General features: G+C 40.5%; 1 protein-coding gene across 1 annotated transcript in view; it reads right to left on the bottom strand.

The window, feature by feature from the left end:
• hs6st1a (heparan sulfate 6-O-sulfotransferase 1a) overlaps positions 1–26,426 on the bottom strand; it is a 65,492-nt gene that overhangs the window by 6,971 nt on the left and 32,095 nt on the right. Inside the window, exon 2 of the mRNA XM_028000680.1 lies at positions 672–894. Coding sequence (XP_027856481.1) covers positions 672–894 — 223 coding nt within the window. The remainder of the gene's footprint in view (positions 1–671; positions 895–26,426) is intronic.

Genomic DNA, 26,426 nt, shown 5'->3' with positions numbered 1-26,426 from the left:
TACACATTCCCCACTTTTCATATTTTTCTTGTAAAATATGTGTGCTTTTTTTCCCCACTTTACTATTATGCAATATCTTTAATTCAAGTCCCCCAGAAAGCGTTCTTCATTGCAAAATCTAGCGCGTTTAGTACATATTGCAAAACAGGAAAATGAGAAAAAGTCCAGCTGACAACATCAGGTACACCTTGGCCTGCAGGTGCGTCGTGTGTATGGTGTGGATAGTCACAGGAGGCTTAATAAACCCCCCTCAGGTCCAGATGAGATAAGCTGGGAAACACAATGAGGTGGGAGACAGAAATGGCATGAGGAAAGAAAAGGTGTGAATTTGCTGTTTTTATGGCCAGAGGGCAAACGTCTGACTGTGCCAAGGTGTGTGAGAGTGTGTTTTTTTATACATTACACAAGTCTTTTTTTCAGAAAAGAGAAGAAAAAACTCAAATTAAAGATCAAATTTCCTTTTTTAAGAATATTCAACACATAATCCAATTTTCCTGAAAAAGCTCATTTCCTGTGTCGTCATCTTCAAGTGAAACCAGCTGCAGGTGCAGGCTAGCAGGTCATAAATCATGCAACAACTCCCACCTCTTAGAGCTTAGCCTTTACCGTGTTTGTTTTTATTTTCTTATTTCTTGCGTTGTTTCATCATACATCAGCTAATTGCTGCGTACCTGTCTGTTGTTGGCCAGGTTGTACGGACAGTCCATGAACTGCTGCAGCGTGCACCCCGACCAGTCGGAGCCTTCGTAGCAGGAAGGCAGCTCCTCGGGCGTCGGGGTTCGGCCGTCACACATGTGCAGGGAGGTTTTCCACGTGGCTCCCCGCTGCACGTGCCTCCACTCGCTGAGGTAGCGGGACACGGGGTCCCTCAGCAGAGTGATGTAGTAAAACTTCCTGTTTGGTGACAAAAAGGAAGGGAAGATGGAGGGGGGAAGGCACAGGTAAGAATTCATTTTCATAAAACATTGAAAGTGATGTGAAAGACATCCAGCTCAAGGTGCCTACACAGCTTTTATGAGAAATGTTTAAAGTTTTTCCAAACTCAAATCTTCAGAGTTCCTAGTAGTTTTCAATGCATTTTATAAATAAGGTGAGATTTCTACAGGAGAACAGAACCAGGAGGAAAGGATAAGTAGATGAACAAATGAACAGACGGACTGACAACAAGGGTGTACTGACAGATCCAGAAATGGAGAGATGGATGCAACATTTAGAGAATGTTTTAAGAAAAAAGTCTGAAAATGTAAAACCTTAAATTAAATTCCAGACTTTCCTGACTGTAAGGATTAGATGATTCTGATCATATAAACAAGTAACCTTGACCAGAAAAGTGAAGAAAAGAAGGATTTTACTTAAAAATCAGGAAACTTATAAACAACCCTCACCATCCTCATAAACAAAGTGTTAGACAAAGTGTCTTTAGTCAGAGGCTTCTTCAAATTCAATGCAATACAGACCGCTACAGATATCTCTCCTGGCCACAGCCATCACCTTCTACAATAACTCTTTAATTATATGAGTCACAACAACTTTTAATTTCCACTTGGAATCAATAAAGCCTTTCTGAATTTGATCAGTTTCTTAATTTTATTGAATCAAGCAGTTTCAACAAATTAAGTTAAAACCACAAAGATCACAGAAACGACTGCTACAAAAACACATGTAATTCCACCATTAGCCATGTGGAGGCACTGTTTGCAAGAGTTTACATTGAAAGTCCATTTTCCACCAACCCAACTCCAAGCACAGAGACTGAGGTCCTCATATGTTATGTTTATTTAGCAGAAACTGCTTTCTGATGCAGAAAAAGTGTGTGTCTAGAAGACAGGAAGTGGAAGTAAAAATGAGCAGGAAGCGGAGGAGGAGAAGGAGAAAGAGGACAGAGTTGATGGGTATCGCAGTGGATCGACTCGGCATTCGAGAACCACCCCGCGCAGGAAACAGAAAGTTGCTGGCATTAGCACACCTCCCTCTGCAGCGCGCATCTCTAGGCAGCAAGGCTCGGTGTCTCCAACACCCTTCCTCCTGCTTCACACTGGCGTCGAAACATTACATCTTCCTCAGAGAGATGACTCACAAGGCATCCGAGATTTGGATGGGACCGCTTCTGTGGTGTATGTGTGAGAAGTAATGGTGCGTGGAACGGCCTCGATATCTCTCTGGAGGGGGGACACACTCCCACTTGGGTGGAGACCCTTCCAGGTCCCAACACTCACGCTAATTACTGCGGTCCAATCAGTCAACGCATCCTCATTAACAACGCACGCACAGGACTTTAATGTGAATTGGTGATGTTTGAGTATGAGATCGCTGGCTGTGTCTTTTCTGGGCACAGGACGCAGGCCAGGAAGACGCTGCCCTCCTCCCCTGCACGCAACACGTCAGAGGAATGTTTGCAGAGGGAATTTTTTGTGCTGACAGGACTCGATGTAGTCTATCGCCTTATACAAGCAGACCTCCCCTCACACAAACAGACTATATGCTTTCAACGCTACAGTGCCTTTAGACGTCTTCATAATTTGTTACATTACAACCACAGAATTTAACGTATTCTGGATGCAATAACTACGGAATCAGATTGAAAATCATTCATGGTTTGTTAAGTTTTACGACTGATGATCATTGCAAGTGTTTACCAGGTTATATATCTGGTAACTAAAACTGAGTTCCTTATGTTTGGAAAATAACTCGTGGTTCATTCAGCCAAATCAGAAACAAAATTTCAAGTCCTACAACAGGCTCTTAAGGCTTAGACTTTGAGTAGGTCATTCTAAAACATGAATATCCTTTACAATATTCACACATCCACAATCATAACATTGTGGATGTGTTATTAGTCTCACCTGAAAGTGAACTTTTTATGAGGTTCTTTTAACAATGGTTGTCTTCTTGCAGTTCTTGGATAAACAGAAAATTCATAGATACACAGCTAATTCTTATTCATATCTACATATTCCCTTTTGACTGTCATTGGTCCTCTGCTCATCCCAACCAGCCACACCTTTGTCTGTGAACACCTGTAAAGCTGAATGCCACATTAAGGAGTTTGTTAGGGTGGAGTGCTTTTTATTGTAATCCTAGTTTGCTTCTGTTAATCTTTAGTTAGGGAGGTAAGTTATCATTTGGTTTATTTGTTTTAAATAGGTAAGCTTGGTTTATACATTTCAGGATGGATCATCTTCATGTAATGATCTGGCCACCCAAAGACATGTCAGAACATGAACTCTGCTTACTAAATAGGTGACTTCCAGCAAGCAACTGATTGCACTGGATTTTATATGTGGGTGTTTGAGTAAAGAGAATTGAAACTCCACATGCATGACTTTGTGTTGGTCTCTTCCTTAAAATCCATAGAAAAATGCAATGATGTTTGTGGTTGGAACATGATGAAAAGTGAAAAAGCAGAAAAAGAGTGACACGCACACAGTAGCCGTTTCTCGGTATTGGGAACAAAAAAAAGATTGGGTAGATTCTGGTCAGAGCTTTTCCTGGCAGCTCGAGCGGCAGCAAAATAAACCCCAACCTGATTTGGCATGAGAGAAGGCTTGATCCATGCAAATGAAACAAATGAAGTAGCGGCAGGGGGATCACGGACAATAAAACGACTAAAGCTTCAATCCGGTGGCAGCTGGGAGATCCCGGACAAACAGCCTAGACGGACCCTCAATCCCCGACCATAGACACGACTTTCCAAACTCCAAATCCCATCAACCTAAACCTAAAATCCCATCCTACTACCCCCTTCCTCTCCATGTCTAATAAAAAAAAAAAAAAAAAAAGGACAGCTGAACCGGAGCCTGGAGGAGAGCGGTGGTACATTATGGAGATTCCTATGATGACATTATCAGCATTCTTAACACTCCCCAGAGTGCCGTGTGTGTTTGTGTGCCAGTTCATGAGCCTGCTGTGGGTTTCAGAGCAAGAATACGCCTATTAAATCAGTGATGACATTTCCCCCCTCTTGGCTCCCATTCCACAAAAAAAGAGAAAAAAAAAAATCATGGTGCTGTTTGGGCCTCGCTACACAGACTGGAAGAAAGCAAGAGAGACAGAGAGGGTAAAAAACAGAGAGGAAGACAGGGAAAAGAAAAAGTACGAAGGAGGCGGCGGAAGAGAATTTCAATTAGTTTTTTTCTAATACTGTGAAAGCAGTGAGGGCCCCGAGCCCAAGTGATTTATCAAAGTTATGGCTCTCACTATAATGAAGGCTCAGGCATATTACCACACAAAATAAATAAATAACATGTACGCAAACCCACTCACACACACACGTAAGCAAGCAAGCCTCCCCGTCGTGTCTGCTGGGTCAGACAGACTGCATAGCCGGTGTCGTGGAGGTTTTCTCGCCTGGGAAAGATCTAAATGTCTGGCCTTGGACGTAGATCCCTTTGTAATGAGGTTTTAACCCACAAACATCCACTCGCTCACCAGGAAAGTCTGCTCCCAATCACTCAAACACACACACCCCCACACACGCCTACATTTCCTCCTTGAAAGGTGGCGGAGCGTTACAGCAGATATTTTACCACGACGACAGGTGATCTCGCCTGTCAATTTAACCTCAAAGCTAATACGCAGCGCTCTTTGAGTCTCACTGTACACATTTAGGAACATCAGCGTCTGGCTGAGCACGGGAATTTGCAGTCGGGGCACAGCACCCTGCATCGCCCTCTCCCAGACTATATTTACGTGCCGCACATTTTTCATTAAGTCTCCCAAGAAAAGAATGAATAAATAAACTAAATAAACGCAGAGTACCAGAGCAGCATAAAATCTCACATCAAATATCAAAAGAGTGCGTTCATTGGCTTATTGATTCAACCCATCGGACTAATTGTGTGAGGGAGCTTGAAGGAAACAAAATCAAATCTTTGTTTAGGTGTTATGAGGCTATTGTCTGGAGCATTCCCAAGCTGGAGCAGAGAAGACAACTGTTTCGCTTTTGTCTCACTTCTTCCATTTCTTTTTCCTGTTGATCATTTTTAATGAATTTGGCACCAACAGTGTAAGTGTGTCATGGCGCCATTTAGAGCAAAAAAGAAAGAAAAAAAAAAACTACCACACATTCACCTCAATTTCTTCATCTGAGGGCTTTTTGCCCTCCTCCTCTCACCAACGCTGCGCTTCTATGTGTGGTAAAGAAGTGAGAATTAGTTGCTTCTGTGCTTGGATTCTTACATCATTAATAAATGGCAAAAATAAATAAATACTATAAAAATTGCTGAAGGATTTTGGTGGTGCCTAGGGCTGGGTCTTAAATTGTTTCTAGCAATTAATCAAACTGTTTTTGAATATTTAATTTTTGAAAAATAAATTATTTTCTCACAAATGCACTGTTTGGTTTAGAGCCCAGTGATGTCAGTCAGCCCAAAGCCATCCACCGATTACACCGATCTATTTACTTGGACTTTGAATTCAGGTCAAGTCAAATTAGGGACGATTGAAAAAAAATATAGTTTTATTTCTCTCTACTGTAATTTCTTTTTAAAACAAGAAAGCAATAAAAAATGGATTAAAATGAAAAATCAGATTTGATCAAATAAAATCTGAGATTTTATTTTTAAAACATAATCGTAATGATGGAGTTTAAACACCATATGGCATTTTAAAATACTGGTTCTGGCCCAATAAACATCAGATTTAGTTTTGACCAGTCACTGGTTGACCTCCTATTTATGCAATTATCTAACTATGAAATATCGGGCCTTTATTTTGAAGGGTAACCAGCAATCACTTTTCATCATTAGCATTTTGTCATTTGGAATCTACTTCTGCAATATCCAAACTAAATTAAAGCTTTAAGGAGTAAATAAACTTTATTTTTAAGGTCAATCAGAATACCGTTTAATCACTGGATAAAACAAGGACTTGAATTGTTAACTTAATGTTTATATTACTCATTAAAAAGTGAGACTCCCATTTTGAAAAGTGGTTGAGGTTTAGTTTAGTTAGATATTGGAGACAGATCTGGCACGTAGCAGAGTTAGCACGTTTCGTTGCTAACTCAGCTAGTAGCGAAAGTCGAGAGTTTATTTCCTCATTCTGTGTTTAAATACCAGAAACATGCTCTAAAGAGATATTTTATAGAACTATATACGCCACTGTTGAAATTGTTAGATAATTTGTCATACCTGAAATTTGCATTGAATTTCATATGCACCAGAAGCCATATTTAATAAAAATTGTGGCTGTCTGTCAAACTCTGGCTTTCCTAAATTAAATTCCGACTTTATTGGATGTTCTTGCTATATTTGTGGCTGGAGACTTTATTATTATTTTGTTAAAAAAATTGTGATCACAGAGGGCGGATTAAACAAAGCCTTCCCATGCACTGAATCGCTCTCCATTCATCGCTACGTTACAGACAGCACCTGTAAACACCATAAACATAAACGGCAAAAGCTTTAACACAAAAATTGCCATGACGAGCCTTTTAATGCCAATGCAGCTCATATTTTACCACAACCATGTTTATGTGATGTGTCTGAGCGTTATCAAGAGGAAACACACGGCAGCTGGTCTGTTGTGGTCCCAGAGTGTCTGGAGAAAATGAGACAGTTTCCTGTGGGCCACAAATCACCAGTTTTACCACGTCTCTTTAACCTCACTTCCCTCCAGCTTAAATCTTTCACCTTCTCTCGTTAGACCTTCTTCAGTCCGTCAAAGCTTCGTCTTATATTTGAACCAGAAGTCTGGAGCCATCACTAACATGGTTCAATAAATATTCAAACTGTGTCAATTTTACATGAAATAGTCCCTATTTTTAAACTAAGTGTAGCTTTACATGAAGCAACAAGGGAACCAAAGGAAGCGCAGCTGCTGGTTAAGAGCTGCAATACACTAGAGACAGAAAAATCTATGTTTCCTAAGGCAACTCAGGAGGAAAAAAAAAATAAATTAGAGACCTTAAATAAAAGGTTATGGCTTGTACACATTCTCATGTAAGCACCCAGACACACAAAAACAGAGACGCCAACTGCACCCCGCTGTGCAGAGCGGCTATGATTTATTAATAGTCCACGGATGTTTGTTGAAACCAGATCTGCTTGACAAAATAGATTTTTCTTTTTCCGCCTCTAAAAATGGAGCCTGGACTCAATCGAAACAGGAAAATAAAATAAAAAAAAGCAATGAGGAAGATACAGGTTTGTCACCTGAACACAAAAAGTTGAAACAATGACATTTGCAGAGCAACAATGCAAGTGCTGAGATACAAGTGGAACAAACTAAAGTCCAGAGAACACAGGTTGAATGATTTTTGCAGAAATATACTAAAAATGTCTCTGGAAACTGAGAATAATGACACAATTATGGGGTTCAGTGTCACTGTGGTAAAACTGCTCAAACATCTCCATTGAGAAATCCGTTAAATTAGAATCAGACTGTAAACAAGTCCCAACCCAATTTGTGAGTGAAGTCTCCTTATTGGGGTTTAAAGACTTGTGTGTCTCCACCCTGTTTTCTGAGGCTCAGATAGAGCCAAAGTATGCGACAGAATGTTAGGAGAAAATGGGCAGCATGTCAGAACATGAAGCTCAGCAGACAGTAGCGAAATCCTTCCTCTTTTCTCTATTTGCTCTCAACATATCAGCTCAGAGTACAAACATCCACCATCGCTGTGAAAATGACCCCTCATCACCAAACCTCACCCTCTGACCTCCTTCCTACTTCTGTGTCCTTTCCTCTGAATATATTTCATCCTGAGCAGCTCTGCCTCACAATGATCTCCAGAGACGGACAGAAACAAGTCGTCCAGATCAGCTGTTTTCTCTAACTAGGTGTACTTAGATGTATCGCCTCTCCGTTTGTTAGCTGATCAATAACAGCCTCAGGATCCAGACTGGCTGCCTTTGTAATGTGGACTTAAAGCATTGAAGACATGCTATAACAGATGGGGGCAAAAGACAGACAAGGAGTTAGAGGGACTGGGAGTGAGAGGAGTCAATGTTGGGATGAAGTGGAGAGATCCAAATGGGATCCAAATTTTAAAAAGTAAAGCTTAACTGCCAAAATTATACAATATTTAATATTTTTTCTATTTTAAAATGTGACACTGACTTTAAAAAATTAAAAAATATATATAAGATGAATAAATAAACGATTAATTTATTTTGAAGCTTTTTACACATTTTAAAACACAGATGCCAACTATTTGTTTTGAATGTAATAAAAAAATGTTTTGCCTACTTTTAAACCAGACACTTAATATTTAATAAAACACTGGTTTTATCTTCTCTAACAATTAGCTTCCTTTTTTAATGTGGTTAAACAGAACAGGAAATTACAATTTTAGCTGTGACAAAATTGTGGCTTATCGGGTTAAGATTTTTCAGCTTCAGGCGTTTTGTTTATGGGCCCCTAAATGAAACTCCTTCCCCTTTAGACAAAAAAGTAATTAATTTCAACCTAAGACTGAGAATGTCCAGAACCCCTGCAGGCACCAACAAAGTCTTCATGGGTGACCCTCTCTGCATGTAAGGTATTCCCACCCAAAAAAAAAAATGCAAGTTGGCCGTGGAAGCAGGAGTTGCCAAGCGACCATAACTAAAAAAGCGTGTGAAAACTTATCTTATGCCATGAGTGCAAAATAACAACACGGCTCACTGCATTTTTAGCGCAAAAGCCTCCTTTGCGTGATTATAAGTCGGAGCAGAGCAGCACACGAGGGAAAAATGCACGTCGGATGGAAACGTGGCCGACAGTTTGTTGTGGGGTACAGTTCAGGATCGTGCAAAAACAAAGTGAGGCCAGAAGAGAGTGCGAAAGGGGGAGGGAATCCCCTGAGTGCAAAGCTATGTACAGCAGGAATGCCTGGCCGCCTGTTCTCTCATGTAACTAGACTGGCAAGAGCCCAGATAGCTGTCTAACAGAGAGTGAGAGGTCAGCAGGGAATAAGATGGATGTGCTGGAAAGAGGATTTCACAAGTAATCACCCATCATAATTCAGAAGTGTTTTTACAGTTTTAAATTGAGTGTCCCGGAAAGGGCTGGAAAAAGTGACGGCATGACAATACATCAACTGGCTTTATCCATTTCTAAGCTGTAAGGAAGTTTGTCACAGCGTTTAAAATGGTGGTGTTGATTAATTTCCTGTGAAATACCAGGAAAAAATATGAGATGTTTACGGAAAAATATCTAACCTTATCCTATCTACTCAAAATATTTGACTTCTATCCACATTCTGTAAGAAGACGGTGAAGAAAACAACAATCACTGTTGAGTAACTACACAAACCTTTTTACAAAATATTAATTTCATTTTTGTCACTATAACAAAGGTACACAAAGTCTCAGAAAAGCAGGCATTGTTATTGTTATTTTGGATGCTCTGACACAAGCAGTTTTCCAGAACTTCCTCATTACCTCGAGCAGCTGTGCACAGGAATACAAATGTACACAGCAGTGGGAGAGGACACAGACTGTGGACTTTATCCAGCCGGTTCTGTAATGCAAAGGCAATGTGATCCCTGATAAAACCCATGTGATAAAACTGGACATGGATCAAATTCACTTACAATCACTCATGTATTGGAGATTGGAAATGAAAACAAAAAAACAGGCATGTAAGACTGAACTTAAACGCGTGCAACAGTACCTTGGCTGGACTGTTGTGCATCTGCCTTGTGCTTTGTCAAAACTCACTTATCTTGTTATTAATTTATTACCTGTTTTTGAGGAACGCAGCAGAAGGAACTCGGAAGTGCATAAAGGTGTCAACAAAAACCAGCTGCGCCCTAAGAAGGAAAAACGTGACTCAAATAAGAGCCGTTCCACGTGCAGGCACTGTAAAACTAAAAATATTTCGAAACAGTACAAACTGCATACTGCGTCGCTCCAACTACGTAGACGTAGAAGAAAACACCTGATCTGATCCTTCTCTGCCACCGAAGAACATTGATTAATATTTCTCTCTATTGTATGCCCTGAAACCCTAGAGGACAAATTCACAAAAGGATAGTCTACATCACTGTGTGTTGCTGGGTTAATGAGATACAAACTGTCAAAAGTGTAAATCAAAACCTAATCTCAACTTTCTTTACAACTTGAATACGTGCAACCAGGTTGGAAACAAAACTTTGCACTATTTATGAGATCTTTTTTGTCATCCAAAGTTTTCTTTAATAATAAAGGTCCCAACATCTTTTAGTTCAAGAGTTGCCTTCTGCATTAGTGCATATTTTAATATTTAACCTATATTCACATTGCAGCCTGCTGATTTGCATTGTGAAGTGCCAAAAGCAACTTCAAGCCCTTGAAAGTCACCAATGTTTCCATAATCTTATACACCTAAATCAAACAGCTGATTCAAATGGTTAAATTATCTCCTTGGCCTGTCACCAGTCATTCTTTTGGTTAGGGTGTGATGGAAGAAAGACGCAGGACAATAGTTTCTGGACACTGATCTTGGCCTAAAGGTACTCACATTTAGCCAGAGCATCAACACTTTAGGGGGACGCATGAACTGCCAACACGGCCTTTTTTTTGGTCTACACGTGACCACAATCTTATGTATTTGCTATAAGGAGCAAGATTTTCAGACGGAAGCATTTTCTTTCAAAGGAAATGTCCAGAGCTGGCTCAGATATTGCAAAGCCTCATGGGAGAATGTGTTATTGTGTTTTGGGCAACAATTTCAAAAAGGTGTGTTTGCTCAGAAACAACACAGGAGAGAGGAAAGCGTCATGTCAGCAATAAAACTTGATGGTGGTTTTTCAGATGGAACAGTTTATTAAAAATATATATACCATCCAGTTTTGACCTAAAACCTTCAGGTCTGTGTGGCTGGAAAGATAACGATGGATTTCATTTTCCAGGATCAAATTGAGTCCCACCGTTAATTGAAATCTTTGTAAATGAATGAGAGGAAGACTAAAGTTTATGATTAACCTAAGCTGATCTTCGAACTACACTGGACAGAAAAGCTGTAGAGGCTCCAGATTGATGGATTTGAAGTGGGCAAATGCAATCAATGAAGCAATGAAGATATGGGATCCTGTATTTTTTTTTTATTCATCCAAAGGTGTTTCAACAAGGTTTTAATTAGGGAAGGTAAATCAGTGCGTCACTTGACATTATTATGAATTTATATTGTTATTTAAGTAGTAAATGATGCTGTTACCAAAAACTGGCAGCATCTGTGCCATTGTTAATGTTTTTCATCTGCTGGTTTCTTGAAAGAACCAATAAATACCAAATCTATTTGAAAATGTGGCATTTAGTAGTTATTACTTATGTCTGTCAGGCTTCCACTGTGGGTGGGAAAATTTTAGAATACTTTTATTGCGTCACAAGTATTTTAATTTTTTTGACTGATTTGTTGGTTTTTGCAGTTAATTTTGCAGGACAAATATCAAATTATATAAAAAAATGGAAATCATAGACTTTACATCTCAGATATCTAGCATTTTATCAGCAGTGTGCAGACTTTTTAAGAGTCTCAGTATTTGCTATGAGATGCAAACAAAAAATGTATGCCAAAACAAATTTGTCAAAGCTTCTTCTTGTAATTATGCTGAGAAAAGAACCAGAAGCAGGAAGCAGCGGGTCGTTTGAGTGAACCGAAATCCACCTGATATCCCAGAAATCCCCTCCATCCGGCATCATGTTCATCTGTCTCCTGTAGCTGAGGTCAAAGCAATCATTTTGCAAACACACTGACATGCGAGTATGCTTTACACACACCAACACACCCAGTCCCCTCTTGCACACACACCTGCATGCATTGACATAATCCTTGCCGTAAGGGGCGATGTCAGATTTTCGGGAACATCCGAATAGTTCGCTTAGTGTGAAGAGGGGAAACTATCAAGAGAAAAGGGGTGAGAAATAAGTAAAAGGAGGAGACACGATGTGGAGTTTGGGGGCAATTAAAAGGCTGGGTAACGAGGCTAATGAGTAGACAGGTGGCCCTATTACAGAAGCAGCCGAGCACACTCATTAACACGCTGAAACTCACAAAACCTTCCCTGTGGCTGGGATTAGTGTGTGTGGGACCCTTTATTTCCCCCGTTGATCAGTCGTCATGTACGAGACAGGAGGCAACAGGGTAGTTTCTGTGTCTTCGCTTTGTGTTTGAGTGCAAGACTTGAAGCCAGAGTGTGAAATTGGACAGATGAGGCAGTTCAAACCTCTCCGCCACACACACACACTCGCACAGATACAAGGTTAGACTCCACAATGCTCTCTTGCATCTATATTTCCATGTGTACTTAAGAGTAAGCACTTGCATGTAGGAATAAACAGGATAATGAAATCTTGCTGAGCCAGTAACTGTTGTGGATACCATGCAAGAGCCTCAGAGAGAGGAAAAAGACAGCAGCAGCAGAAGGTTGTTTTTTCCCCCTTTTGATGAGAATGCATTTTCAAGGTAATGTCAAGAGTTTTCTGGGAAAATGGTAGCTATAATTATCTAGATAAGTTGGAATACGGGTTGTTTTTTATAGCAAGAGAGATGCACACACACAGCAGAAACAAAACAGGAGATGCACATCAGGATATCTTCTGATTCCGGAAAAAAAGAATAAATTTAACTGGAAAAAGGCCCAGAGGTGGCAAGGTAAAACAGAACAGTAGCAGAGAGGTGTGTTGGAGAGGCAGGGAAAACAATGTGGGGATGGGAGAGCTGACGGTTAGAACAGCCCGTTGACATTTGAGGGGTATGTCTGCATATGAATAGAGCTTGTATGGAGAGTGGCTGTTATTATCATTAGACACAGAAGTGGGGGAAGAAGCCCAGCCAGTCAGTGAGGCATCCAGGATGGGGAAAAGGGCTGCAGGCTGGATTGTTGTTGTCCAGTTCAGGAGTGACAACTTCAATCCCAGGGAGCTGGATAGTGACAATTGGCTCTTTAGAAATAGAGGGAAAAAAAGTGAGATGGGAAGGGTTTGCGTGTGCTTGTGTGTGTATATAAGGGCTTCTCCAAGCCCAATTAAGTCAGACTGCATGTCGGAGGGCCGTGCCAAACATGCCCCACCTGTTTAGAGAGGGCCAAGGGGCTAATGAGCACACCCTGGAGGGACGGAATATCATGAGCAACACGAAGAGGAAAATGGAAGGAAATTCCAGGGAATTAAAAAGTAATAATGACACTCCTTGTTCCTCCCCCCTCCTAGACAAGCCAAATGCTTTTTTCACTCTGTAAAATGTGACCATATTGGCTGGTGCAGTTTCCTGTGTGATGTTGTCATGAAACCTAGTGACCTACAGAAAGCACTTTTGTGCAGGAACAGCCAACACCGTTGAAGCAAGAGCCATTAGGACTCTCAACAATCTAAACAAACAGCTAAATTTATAAAGCAAGTCAATATGCAAGTAAAGTCCCTGCACAATTACCTGGAGACGAATTATCAAGTCAAATCAAAACGGTGAGTGAACATGCTAACATTAGCATGTTTGATTCTACTTGATACATTTATAGAAACAAACTGAGCTATATTCCCTTAAGGTAATGCTTTGCATTATTGTTATATTATGACTAAACACCTAGTTAATGCATAGAAGCATAATTTTCACAATGCTCTACAGAGAAATTCAAAATTCAAGCATACTTGGGGTGAATTCAGTCCACTTCATTTGAACTCTAGTTCGTTTGCCTAAAGTTTGTTTGGGGAGGCGTGAATGCACAGTCAAACTCTGATACTGACCAAAAAAGTGAACTCTGGTCCAGTTGGGATGGATATGTGAATGCCAAGTGGACCGAAGACCGCTTCAAAAGCAGGAAGCGGCCATTGGCGCACTGCATTCTGAGCCAATACAGCCAAATCAAATGCGATTTTCTAGCGCTAGAGGTAGAAATGGCTCGTGGTATTTCGCCACGGCCAATGGAGTAATCCTACAAAGCTAAAATCTGATGCTACTCCAATTTCATTTACGTTTCGCGAAGGAGGAAGGTATTGCGTGGTTTCCTTTTCCACCACTGGCAAATGCCTTGTTCAATAAATCTGATTAGCATCAGATATACAATGACTCTTGATTGGAACATCCCTCCTTTTCATTCTTTGGTTTGTGTAGGGCTTAAACGCACAATCTGAAACATAAATCTAAATGTGAGCTCTAAAAGATACTGACAGGTAGATTTCCTTTGTGTTTTAATACCTTTACCGAGACAGACCTTTGATTATGCAGCCATGGCTTCTGAGGTGCGTCACAAGGATTTGACAGCTAAATTTAGCGTTTGTCATCATAAACACCACAGAATACAGGGAAGATACATGTGGCAAGGAAAGTTTACACAAGCACACAAAGAGCCTCTAATCAGACAGAAGAAAACAAGCGGCTAGGAAAATGAAAACCAGAAATGGCCGGAGAAGCAGGGGAGAAAGAAGGAGCACCCATAATGAAATTATAGGAGCCAAATATTGTGCAACAGGAACAACAACAGTTTTCAAGACAGAATGTCTCTGTGTTCGGAGTGTGTACATGAGTGTGTCTCTGTGAGACCCTGTGTGTGGGTACAGGGTAAAAGAAGCCCATTGTCTAGCAGTGTAACACAAGCTCACAGCTTCAGATTTGCCTCAAATGAGCTGCGAGGCTGTGGCATCCTTCCTTCAATCCCCCTTCTGTCCTCCTTTCAAATGTGTTCAGGGACACTCAAGCCAGTCTCAAAGGAATAGTCTGACATTTAAAGTAATAATTGTTCTTTCTCAGAGTCGGGGCCTAATGTCAATATCGCTTACATCCGGTAAACGGAAAGTTACAGTTAAGTGGGCTTAACGGAGAAATAAAATAGCTCAGAAATACCAAGTAAAGTTCAATCATTAGCTTTTTAATTTGTAAAACCACACCAGACTTTCTACATTTTTAATATTGCATTAGTATGCAACAACAGATTTACAGCTGAAAAGACTAAATGCATCTTTTTATACTTTTTATTGTCACCAGACATGGTCCAACTTATCTGAATTTAAATGATAGGGCTGAGCAATATCAGGAAAATATACAATAACATTATTTAAAGTTGGGAGTACAATTTGTTTATCTTTCTTTACTATTACATCATTTCTCCCTCCCCTCTCTATAAGCGCTGGCATCTCAGTCACAAAAGATATGCTACTGAGTCCATCAAACTAACCAAATATTCAGCGATTGAATGCCTAACAACGCAACTATAAAATATTGCCAAATATTGCATCCGAGCAGTTTACTGGTATCGATACATTTCACACACAGATATTACAATCGTTATTATGATACAATATATTCTGCAGCTCTAGCTGATGCTATTTTTCGATTCAGGACTATTTTATGCAAACATTTAGCATTGATTTTGTCCTCATGTTGTATGAATAATTCTAATTGCACTGATATAAGCTACAAGCTAAACCATCAACAAGTCCTATCAAAACAGAGAGCAAACGCGCCAACATTAGCTTAGCACCTCTGCCTTAAAACAATGCCAGCTGGACCACCACATGAGTTTATTATTTTTAGGGATGAATAATAAAGCTATGTTTATTTAAGGGAGCTATTGCCTGACAATTATAGTAGCTTTTTAAAGCACATTTAGGAGGAATAAATGCATCCTGTCTTGGATAAACTCTTAAGTCCATGGCACTGATTTTACCCACCTTTAATGCAATATTTAATTGGGACTTAATGGGGATTCCCAAATGAATCAAAACAGTATTAGTGATATTAGCATGTTTTTCACTTCAGTTTATGTACTGCTACACTGTCTGCCAACATTAATAAAAATTTAATGATATTGACAGGTCTATTTTTTTCGTGTTTTAACTCTTGCCAATATTATGAATAAAGCAACTGATGTCTGAAACCACTCAAATAAATATGCAGGTGACATTTTGCCCCTGTAAGATTTTAATAGCTGCTTTTATTCCTTACATGTTTGATGATCACACATTTACACTTGAATCCCAGACTCAATCAACTGGCAGTCGCTAACCCACAAGATTAAGGCCACTGTGACAGACATGATTTCAGACTACAGAAATCATCTGCAGAACAAACAAAAAGAGAAACATCTAGCTACCATACACTAAGCCGCAAATTGTTACTGACTAGTGAAGAGGGGGGAAAAAAAGACAAGAAGCTGAAAAAATAAAAGAGTAAAGAGAGGAGCCACGCACCATCTGTTGGCTACATATGAAGAATCAAGAAGGCTGTTAATTCTGCACAAAATCCAAATTTGAGGGCTGAGGACAGACCTGGACGATGTTAATCTTCAGGGAACTTAGAAAAGGAAAGAAAAGGAAAAAGTCTTATGGAGGAAACAGATTTTTAAAAAAGTGTTTGAATTTGATGTGAGCAAGCTTTCAGCAAAAGACGGAAGCGTTTGGTCAGCGACAAAATTGAATTAGATCTCCATTTAGCAGGGCTGCAGCAATGCACCGCTTGTTCAGGTTCTCCTATGAGCTCGGTTTTAAGCGATTGCAAATGACACCGGGAGTAATTGAAAAGCTTGCCACGGCCGCCTCCAAAGCTCCAAACCTGCTTTCCGAGAGTGGCATGGGAAAAGGCTGCAGAGGGATAGGAGGGAATCCGAAGAAGAAAAGTGAGGAAGACAAGGTCGATGAGATTAGGGGGGTGGGGGGGATTTTCGAGGGATGCTGAGCTGCTCATTGATATGACAGTTTGATTTTCTGGACTCTGATGGGAAGCGGCTTAAGAGAGCATCCTTCTATTATAAGGCCCCCTGACATCTAGCCTCTCCAGCTCTTCGCTCCCACCCTGCGTATGTGATTTAAAGTTGCTGCGTGTGTGATTAGAGCACATGTGTTTTTACCATGTGTGCGTGCGGGCGTGCGCTCGTCCCCTGGCAGATGCTCCCCTGAGTTTCCAATCTCAGAAAAAGACGTGGAGGGAATGCGAAGTCAGAGCAGCTGTCGGTCTGGCAGCACTTCTAGTCAACCAAGCAGGATAAAACTTACCAACATCAACAGCCTGATATCTAATAGGAGGCACTGCTTCATAAAGAGTATGCGTTTAAGCCTCAGTAACTATTTATGTTGTCACCAGCCAATAGAAATCCAACCAAAGAGTTTATTCTGAGAAAAGTGAAGATCGAGCTGTTAGGTTTCTTTCAGGTTTTTGTTGTTGTTTTGTTTTTGCAATGGACAGCAAATAACATGGAAAATCACCAGGAAAATATGAGTTTCCCAACCATTTAAAAATAAATGCAGTGCAAGGGTCAAAGAAAACATTCCTTCAAGACAGAGCAGCCAAATCGGATACAAATACAGAGAATGCAAAATGCGCTTTTAGCTTTTTAAAATGCCACATTCAGGGTTGGATTTAGAAGTTTAAGGGCCCCTGGGCTATAACCAGTTTTGGTACCCTTTCAAAAAAAAAAAGGATTTTACTCATGCAAATTACAGTACATTAATACTTACTATACATCAGAAGATGGTTAAAACATCCCATGTGAGATGGCTCCATCTTAGACCCAAAAATATGTATTATAACTTAAGAATTTTCAAATATTTGAATATTGTAATAGAAATGTAACAATAGTAAAACTCCACACTTTGTATGGGCTTATGAGTTTTATATAAGGAACAATGTTTGTAAAACATGACTTCATTACAAAGATATCCTAAATCTTTGGGGTCTTGGCTACTGCCCATGAAAGCCCTTTATAAAGTCTGACCCAAGTCACATCATACCATTAATTTCCATGTATTTATTACGATTTGGTTTGACAGACAAACACAAAGTAATGCATAACTGAAGGGGAATACGTTTTTTTAGATATAAAAATCTCAAGTATGGCACACCCCACACACTGACACCCTTAAATAAAAAGCACTGAAAACAACACCTCCAGAAGCCACATACTTGGTGTAATTTTCTGCCAGTATATTTCTGTGACGGTCTCAGAAATTTGTCAGAAAACACAGATGAACACACAGCATCATGGAGACCAAGAAGAAAAGCAAGAAGAAAGTACTGGAGAAAATTTAAGCCTGTTCAGGTGGTAAAACACATGAATCACAGGACATTGAACATCTCACACAACACTAATACACTCATCTTCCGAAAACAGAGTGCAGCACAAATACAAAACTACCAAGACATTTATATGTCATAAAGCAGCAAAATATGAAAAAGCTCTGAATGTAATAATACTTTTGCGAGGCATAATAGCCCAGAAAAGGCATTAAAATTTTTTATCCATGCCGTTTAGATGCCGTTAGAGAGGAAAAATGCTGGAAAATATAACATTTTAAAAACTAAATATTGTTCACTGAAGTTTAGTTTGAGTCCATCCTGAACTGAAAAACACGGCTGTGAACCGTGGCTTTGGTTTTCCACTCGCATCATCCCAGTCTGCAGGCTGCATGTCGGCATTCGAATAGAACGGTTGAGTTCTGCGCTTCCGACTGGATATTTGTCAATGAAATGCCTCCAGGGGAGTAATGGTAGTATCAGTGTATGCGAATGTGTGGCAACACATCCAACCCTCTGTAAAAACTAACAATACAAGATTTTGTCTCCTTGGAATAAATCAAAGACTGTGTGGGTGGAGGGTGATATGTAATTATATTCATGTGCACAGACACGGGAGACACACAGACAAGCACCATGTTAAAGGGAGGGGAGGAATGAGGGTGAATCCGAGAGAATCCCAAACAAATCCGGGGATCAGATGTTGTGGCAGGGGGTTCAACCGGGAGAGGAAGAGGCTAGGCTGTGCGTCAGAGGTCGCGGTAAGAGTGCATGAGCTGGTTATGACAGTTTGTTGGAGGTAAATCTACAGGGGGCCGAGTGCAACAAGAATACACGATGCAAGAGAACCTTTTCCATATGGTGAATCAACAGAGCACTCAGCACACACATGGAAACACGTCGACAATGAAAAGAAAAGCCAAGGGCCTTTCCTCATTTTCACGCTAAATCTCCAAAGCTTTGTAACGACTATCTCCGCTCAGACTGAGAGGAGGAAAAAAGAAAGAAAAAAAAAAGACAGAAGAAAACGAGAAAAGAGGGAAAGCAGGAGATGGACGGGGAGAGCAGTGGCAGACGCTCAGAAGACAAACTGGCCAATCTCGTCTTCTGCTCCTCCTGATTAGCATTCATAGGAATCTGGAGGAAACAGTTTGCAGTCTGGCCCTTATCAGAGGCTGCATGCGAGCCTCCCACACTGGGTCAACTTGCTGAAAGCTCACCGTCGTCTTTTTTTTTCTTTTCTCCCAACCTTCCTACCGCTTATTATCTGTAAATCCACCCACACCGGTTCATCCCAAGCAAGAAACATCATCGAATGCTGGAAAGTAAAAAAAAAAAAAAAAAGATCAACCCAAACATCCACACTTGGGGAAAGCTAATCAATCTGAGATGAGTTTTTTTAATTGAGCCTCCAGCATGTCGTCCATCTACCTTCACAAGGCTTTGGAGAGTGAAGCTGCAATGCCATAAGTGCAGTGGTGATGGGATAGAGGGAAAATGGTAGAAAATAGCACTACGGTATGAGTCAGACATTGCCTGGGTGAGTCAGAGCCTGCAAAAGTATTCACACCCCTTTTGCATTTTGTCACTTTGCAACCACAAACCTCAACTCATTTTATTAGAAGAAAAACAAACAGCAGCAGTACTGCATAATATTGAAATAAGACAATTGTGAATTTATTGGCCATAAAAATATAAAACAGCATGGTGAGCAGTTATACACAGCTCCTGAGTTAATACTTTGGCGTATGTCTCCTACTTTTTGCATTCATGTACAAAATTTTCCCTTTATTTTTTCTGTTTCTATTCTTTTCCACTCGGTTAGTCTGGACAGAGACATCTCTGAGCAGCAGTGTTCCAGTTTTGCCACAAATTCCCAATTAGATTTTCTGCTTTGCTCAGAAGCGTCCAAAAGTAGCTCTTGGTTTGCAGTCGTGGCAGACCGGTTATTTTAAAATGATGGATTAAGTGGTCTTTTGGGGAATGGTGACATGCAGAAGTAATTGAACTGAAAGCTGATTCTATGAAGCATCTATTCCTCCTGCTACGTAAATGTCGACTACTTTGTGATGGTCCGTCACAAAAAAATCTCTATGAAATACATTTAAGTTTGTGGATGATTAAGATGCTGCTCTGATTGATGGAATTTATCAAATCTGTACTTTAATTTAAAGCTCTGCTTAGGTGCTCAAACATCAGCTGGCAGAAGCTTCAAACTTGCAAACATAAATTCTAGCAAAAAGTAAATAAAACCATCTGCAAAGGTTGGAGGTAACCATGCTCCACAGCTGGGGGTTCAATTCCCTTTAAGCTTCCTCCTTGATGGTCCCACCGGCGAGATCGTTCCTCTGGAATGTAAGTTGGAATGTGTTTGTGAGTGTGTGTGTGTTGGAGGGAAATAGGTAAGCAGGGAAGGAATGATGATCCTGTGATTTCCCCCGGGGCTACATCTGCCCTCGTTGAAGGGGCCGCCTCTGAAAAGCCCCATCCGACATTCTTGGAAAATTCCGCGGACATTCATCACCCGGTTCCAAGACCCCTCGTCGAAACCCCACCCCCGCGGCGTGCACCTCTCCCTCCCTGCGTCCACTAAAGGCCTTTAAAGTCTGATCCAGAAATGTTCAGAATGACTGCCGTGAGACGAGCCAGAGCCAGACCCCGGTCCCTCCCCGCCCTCCCTGCACCACCGGGGTCATTGTTCATTCCTCAACCGTCGCTCACTTCATCTCTTTTCTCCTTCCTCTGCAGGGATTTGCAACTCTCTAATAGAGGCATCTACCACGTCCCACTAACTGCTGAAACAGCTGGAGCTTGGATGCATGCAGAGTGTTCAACGTTATGTGTGTGGCAGGGTGTACGTTTGGGCGTGCACGGCGGGGGGACGAACATCTGCGGCGAGAGGAGCGATGCGAAATTATGTTGCCCAGGAATATCTGTCACTCTTGGCAGATCGATGCGTCTGACGCACAAACAGCTGAGGATGGGAGAGCGTCAACAGTGTGCAGCAGCAAACACCGCAGCAGCTCTGGACTTTGTTTTTTTTGTTTGTTTTTTTTAAATCATGCGCAATAAGTCACCACCCTTCTAATTGCACCCAACTTCCTTGGTGTCTTCCAATCTGTTCCTTGACAACCAGCACCATCTAAGTGACAAACGGTGTCCTCTACAATCGTCGTCCTGGGTAACCGCTGTGTTTATCAGGAGTATTTCAGAGTTGTTTCTACACTGCTTTCCACTTAAAGCTCTATAAGGTGACAGCGGGCATGAAGGTCCATATTTAGCCACAACTGTCCAACTCTGATTTAGCACCACAGGTAATTGTGCAGTGTCAGAACGAAGCGGGCAGGGGATGAGTTAGGGCCAGGGGGCTGCAGCGGAGGAGGGAAGCCAAATTATGCTGAATAGCACTGCAGTGATATCCCTTTTTGCTGTTGAAACAATGAGCGCCAAATACTTTTCACTGAGACACCAGCATCAAAGCAAGAATAATGGATCCTTGCAGAAACCTCGGCTCGATAGCAAGGGAAAACAAAGCTCTTATTGTAATCTCCAGGCTTCTCCCGTCTCTTGAGCATTTATCCTGGCTTTAATCCTTTTCACATTTCTCCGATTCCACTGCTGGCCCATTAGATGAAGAGAATTACAACTCTGCAGTACATTTCCATTCCATTCTCCTCCCTCTGCTCAATCAACACTTGGCAGCACTGGAAAGAAAACACAAGGAAGGAAACAAGGGAGCTAGAATCGGACACATCGGCACAACATCAAGCTGTTCACACGAGACAAGTTATATCAAATATCAAACGACGTCTAATCACCGCACGCAGAATTATCTGAGAGCTTGATTAAATGACTTTGGTTGGAGGGAGATATAAAGTTTCCAAATCTAACACATCAGATGGTGAAAACATCTGTTGCCAGAATAAGGTCAGAGAAAGGTATTTTGTTGCATTTGATCTTTTTTTTTGGTTTCCATTGGTGTACAAGTTTTTTTTCCCTAAAGGAAAATGTCATTCATTCGTAGCCCGCAAAGCTGAGATGAACTCAGAAACGGAAAAGACAAATCTAGTCAATAACAGGCAAACAGACTTTAAGTCAGTTATGCTGACTTAAAGTCCACAGATTTGTGTCCAATCTCCAGTCTCTGGGTTCTGTAAAACATTGTCCTGCTGATGCTGACCAAGTCCAGTTTCTCTTTTACAATGATCAGCATGATTTTTTTGTCTTCTTGCTGTAAGCATTTGTTTTATTTGGAGCAAACAGGACATGGTACCGAGTGCGTGAGAGGAATCGCTCTAAAACAATGTCACAACACATTAAAAGAGAAACCATTTTATAAAAATATTTAAAAGTGACATTATAGGCTGACTTTAGCATCTTGAATTGTCCATAAACTATTAGGGTTGCTAGTTCTTGTGTGCAACTCTGAGAATGCACAGTAGATTTTTATCAGCAGTTCTGTATTTTGGATAAATGACACCCCAAGCAAGTCCCTTTTATTGCTGTATCCTAGCCAATTAAATTGAAGGAAAGTGTCGGGGTTCTAGGGCAGGATAAATGCTGCGTGGCTGATATACTAAAGCTTCTGGTGAGTAGCGAATATATCAAGTAAAAAGACAGCAAGGAAAATGTGGGTTAATAACAATAGATGTTGCTGCAATTTTAAGGAACAGTATTTTCTTGATATAAAGAAATAAACTTGTCCTTTACTCTGAGATTTCCAACAGGCTCACATCGTTTTTAAATCCTAAGCATGACCAGCAGATTTAAAGCTCCTAACTATAACAATGCGCCCTCCTGCCAGCCACCCTGGCATCTGCGAACATTTGCTGAGGGTCGATTTGCTCCCAGTTTCAGCTAAATGTCTCCAATGCAGGTACAAATTGACCTCCTGTGGCAGGTAGCTCCTCTCTCTATGCCAAAAGTCAGGCAAACAAAATGGCAAAGGAGCAAAATGACCAACATAGCTCTTTGTTGTAGCAGGATAAATAAGACAACATGTCTGTTTCCTTCAGAGCAGCTTCGTACACTGTGTGCTTTATTTTTAAACGCCATTTTGATACTGAAAATAGTAAACTTTCTCTCCGGTGTTGAAGTTGTTACTACAAGGAGAAAAATGACTCAAAAATTAGAGGTTATCTAGCCTATTACAAAGTGCATGTCTAGTTTAAGTGTGGAAATTGTATGTGTTACAAATAAAGAATATTTAGTTCATGGTACAAACTAAGCAGATTATCAAAACATCCTTCATATGACAGACATGCTAATGAAAGTGCTCAAGTTTTTCCCTTATACATGAAGTTTAGAGTAACACAATCCTCCCCTTTCCCTATCTATTCCTACATACTATTGGACAGCTGACTGACAATGCTGCTACACTACTCTCTCTAATTTTATTTTAAAAATATTTTTGGCTGTGAAAACCATGAACAGGCACTGAAACTAGAAGACTGCCTGTCTGTTGAAAAGCTGACAGCAAGTTTGAAAACAGAGCAGAAATCCAAACTAATCTTCTCACCAAAATCATTTTGTTAAGACCAGAATAACTGAAGAGTGTTGCGTGAAACTGTTAACATTTGGGCTTGGTGCGTTCACTGACCAGAAAGTGATGAGATTTCTTTGATTTAATGCTTGGTCTCGGTCAAAATGAAATCTTGTCAGGTTCTGGTTGACATTCTAGGCGACTCTCCGCTATCAAGAGTTGAATTTCATGTGATGCGAGTAAAAAAGGGAGTAAGTAAACAAAAATACCAATATCATCAAGTGTGTTTCTCTAAAATAGATAAGCTGGAGGATGTTAGGTCTTTAAAACTACATCAAAGACAAAAGCATTGGGTTCCCTGGCAATCAATAGGAAATCTGTGCCGCTGCTGACTCTGTTGTAGGCTTCACACCTGATAACCGCTGAGTTTTATCACCGAGTCATGAATTGATTCGCCAAACTGTTATATGTACTACAGAGAAGTTCATTTGTAAGACACTCAAACCACAGGGTGACAAAGAAGTGACCGCAGACACAAAACTACAGCATGTTTTTGACAACAGATCTATAGCCGCTGCATTGAAATGAGTCTGTAGGGAGAAAAAGGGACAAGCTGAGAAAAAAATAGATGTAAAGCATCTTTGGGGCTCTTGCAGGAGTTTGGTGATGACAATCAAAGGATTTTATAGAGCTTTCTGCATCTATAGTGGCAACACAGACTGAAATCCCAATTTGAGTTGTAAGTAGAGTTCAGGATATTGTTTTTACAGGCTCACATGGAAAAAGAGGCCAAAGGGGGAGAATCAAGATGAAAGCAAGACAAATCTAAAATTTTATAAGGCTGACACAAAGAGGCTACGCAAGATAAGAACATCCCTGTTTGTATCAGACTGAAATCCATATTCCCCAGTTTAGCTGATCTAGGTCTAAATAAAAGGACAAAGGGACGTCCAGGAATGAAAATAAAACCTTAATTCAATCAACAGGCAGACTGGAGGAACATTAAAATTTCCATTGATCAATGAGCTGCAAGGACACCTCGGCTTCCGCATCAGACATTCAGTCTGAGAATTTAGGCTTGCTTGTCTCCACTGGATGGCCGCATTATCAATCCTCCCCGCAGGAGACATTTAAAAAGCTCAAAACTACCCTGAAGGCAAGGCACCAGCAGCCATTAAGTGATTATTAGGGTATTCACAGGTCTCCAGGGGTTACCGTCTCTCTGTCTCCGTAGCTGGCAGGTAAGGTCAAAAGCCTGAAGGTAGATATTTTGCGATGAGTGTGATAGCTACTTGTGTCTGAGGGTCTGAAAGTGTTTTCAAAGTCGACACCTCAGCTATATAATTGCTTGCTTTGGGCTTAAGTTAACTGGATTGTATCAGTTTTCAACAAAGTTTCAAATTAATACTCTAACGCATACTTTAAAGATGGAATAATTTTTCCTTTTTGGACCATTCTTTGTCGATCTTAGAGGACATGGTGTGTGAAAAATCCTTCCACGTTAGTCCGGGCTCAATGACAATAACACAGTCAAGGTCACTTAAGGTCCCTTTCTTCCCCATTCATTCTGATACTCGGTTTGAGCCACAGCAAGTCATTTTCAAGACATCTAGATGCCTAAGTCCTTACAGTAGTCAATGAGTAGTACACTACTTTACATCTCAGTTGTCAAACTGGGAACATCCAACTGCTTTGTTTCATGATCCATGGAAAATCTGAGTATAGAATGACCAAAACTGCAGCGGTAAAATGACAAAGGGATGGAATCTCCAGAACCACAGTGCTTTGAGTTTGCCCGTCTACTTGTCATTTACATCGTCTGAGATGAATGCAAACAAAGGATTTAGTTGCTGTGGATTGTCCTTTTCACCACCTTTAACACTGAACTTATGACTTCAAGTAAATAAACAGTGGGATCTGAAGGGTAATTGGGATGATGGGTGTTGCCATTTTTGTTTGATGTAACTAAAAGAAAAGCCCACGATGATGTAATTCTGCTGTGTTTATTTCTTTCGGCTTTTTCCCACCCTGGAATTGGGCTCTCAGACATATCTAAAAACAAATTCTGCCGGCCATTGTTTGAAGCAGGGAAACTTGATCAGACTTCATGTCCGGCAAACAATAAAATAAATTGGTTTTGTAGAATGCAGACCTATTTAATTTTGTCCTTTCTGTTGCCAGTCAACGAGAAACAAAAAAGGAACCACTCAATATAAGTGGATCTGACAGCGCAAATACAACCTCAGAGATTTATCTGTGCTAACCTGCAGGGCAATGATAAACAATATGCTGATGTTCAGCCAATCCACCAACCCCCTCCTTCAGCTGTTATCTAAACAAAATCAGTATAAAAAGATCTGCCTTGTTCCTCTACCTTCAGGAGGAACCATTAGCTGCCATTTACAATCAGAAAGAACAAAAACCAGCTTCTGCAGACTTCTTTCTCCTACACTCTGAGAGTAAACAGGGTTCTTAATTTGATTTCGCCTGCACTGCTGTACCATTGTTATTTCACTCTGCCAGGCAGAGTGTCTTCAGATGGCTCCTGCATTATGTTACTCTGCTTATCGTCAATTGACTGACAATGACAGGAAGACGTCTCTGCCAGGAACGAGTCCTGAAAAAACAACGTGATTTTGCAAACCGTCATGCTCCAACTTCTTATTTGACTTGTAAGTTAGCCAGAAAAAAATTTAAAAGGCCACTGGAGAGTGCCACTTAAAAAAAAATAAAATACAGCCTTTCTGGAGACGATATTTAAATATCCTAAGGCCTAGAGAGAAGTGCAAAAACATTCTGCTCCCTTATTTTTTTCTTTTCTGCTTTTTGTTAAATGTTGCAAGCAAATGTTAATAGACAGATAAGAGTAAAAACATGAAGCTTTTAAATTATTTCATTAATTAAGAAATAAACTAATCTACTAAGTTTGTTAAATGTGGAGAATTAGTAGAACCCTGACAACAGGAAAATATCTCATAATACAGCACGTCTTGCACCGATCTAAAGACATTCAAAAGCAGATGAGAATCAAAGTAATTTA

Source organism: Xiphophorus couchianus, chromosome 19 (assembly GCF_001444195.1).
Source record: "Xiphophorus couchianus chromosome 19, X_couchianus-1.0, whole genome shotgun sequence".
NCBI lineage: Eukaryota > Metazoa > Chordata > Actinopteri > Cyprinodontiformes > Poeciliidae > Xiphophorus > Xiphophorus couchianus.
The sequence above is the reverse complement of the archived record's forward strand: the minus strand, read 5'-3'. Positions and strand labels throughout refer to the sequence as shown.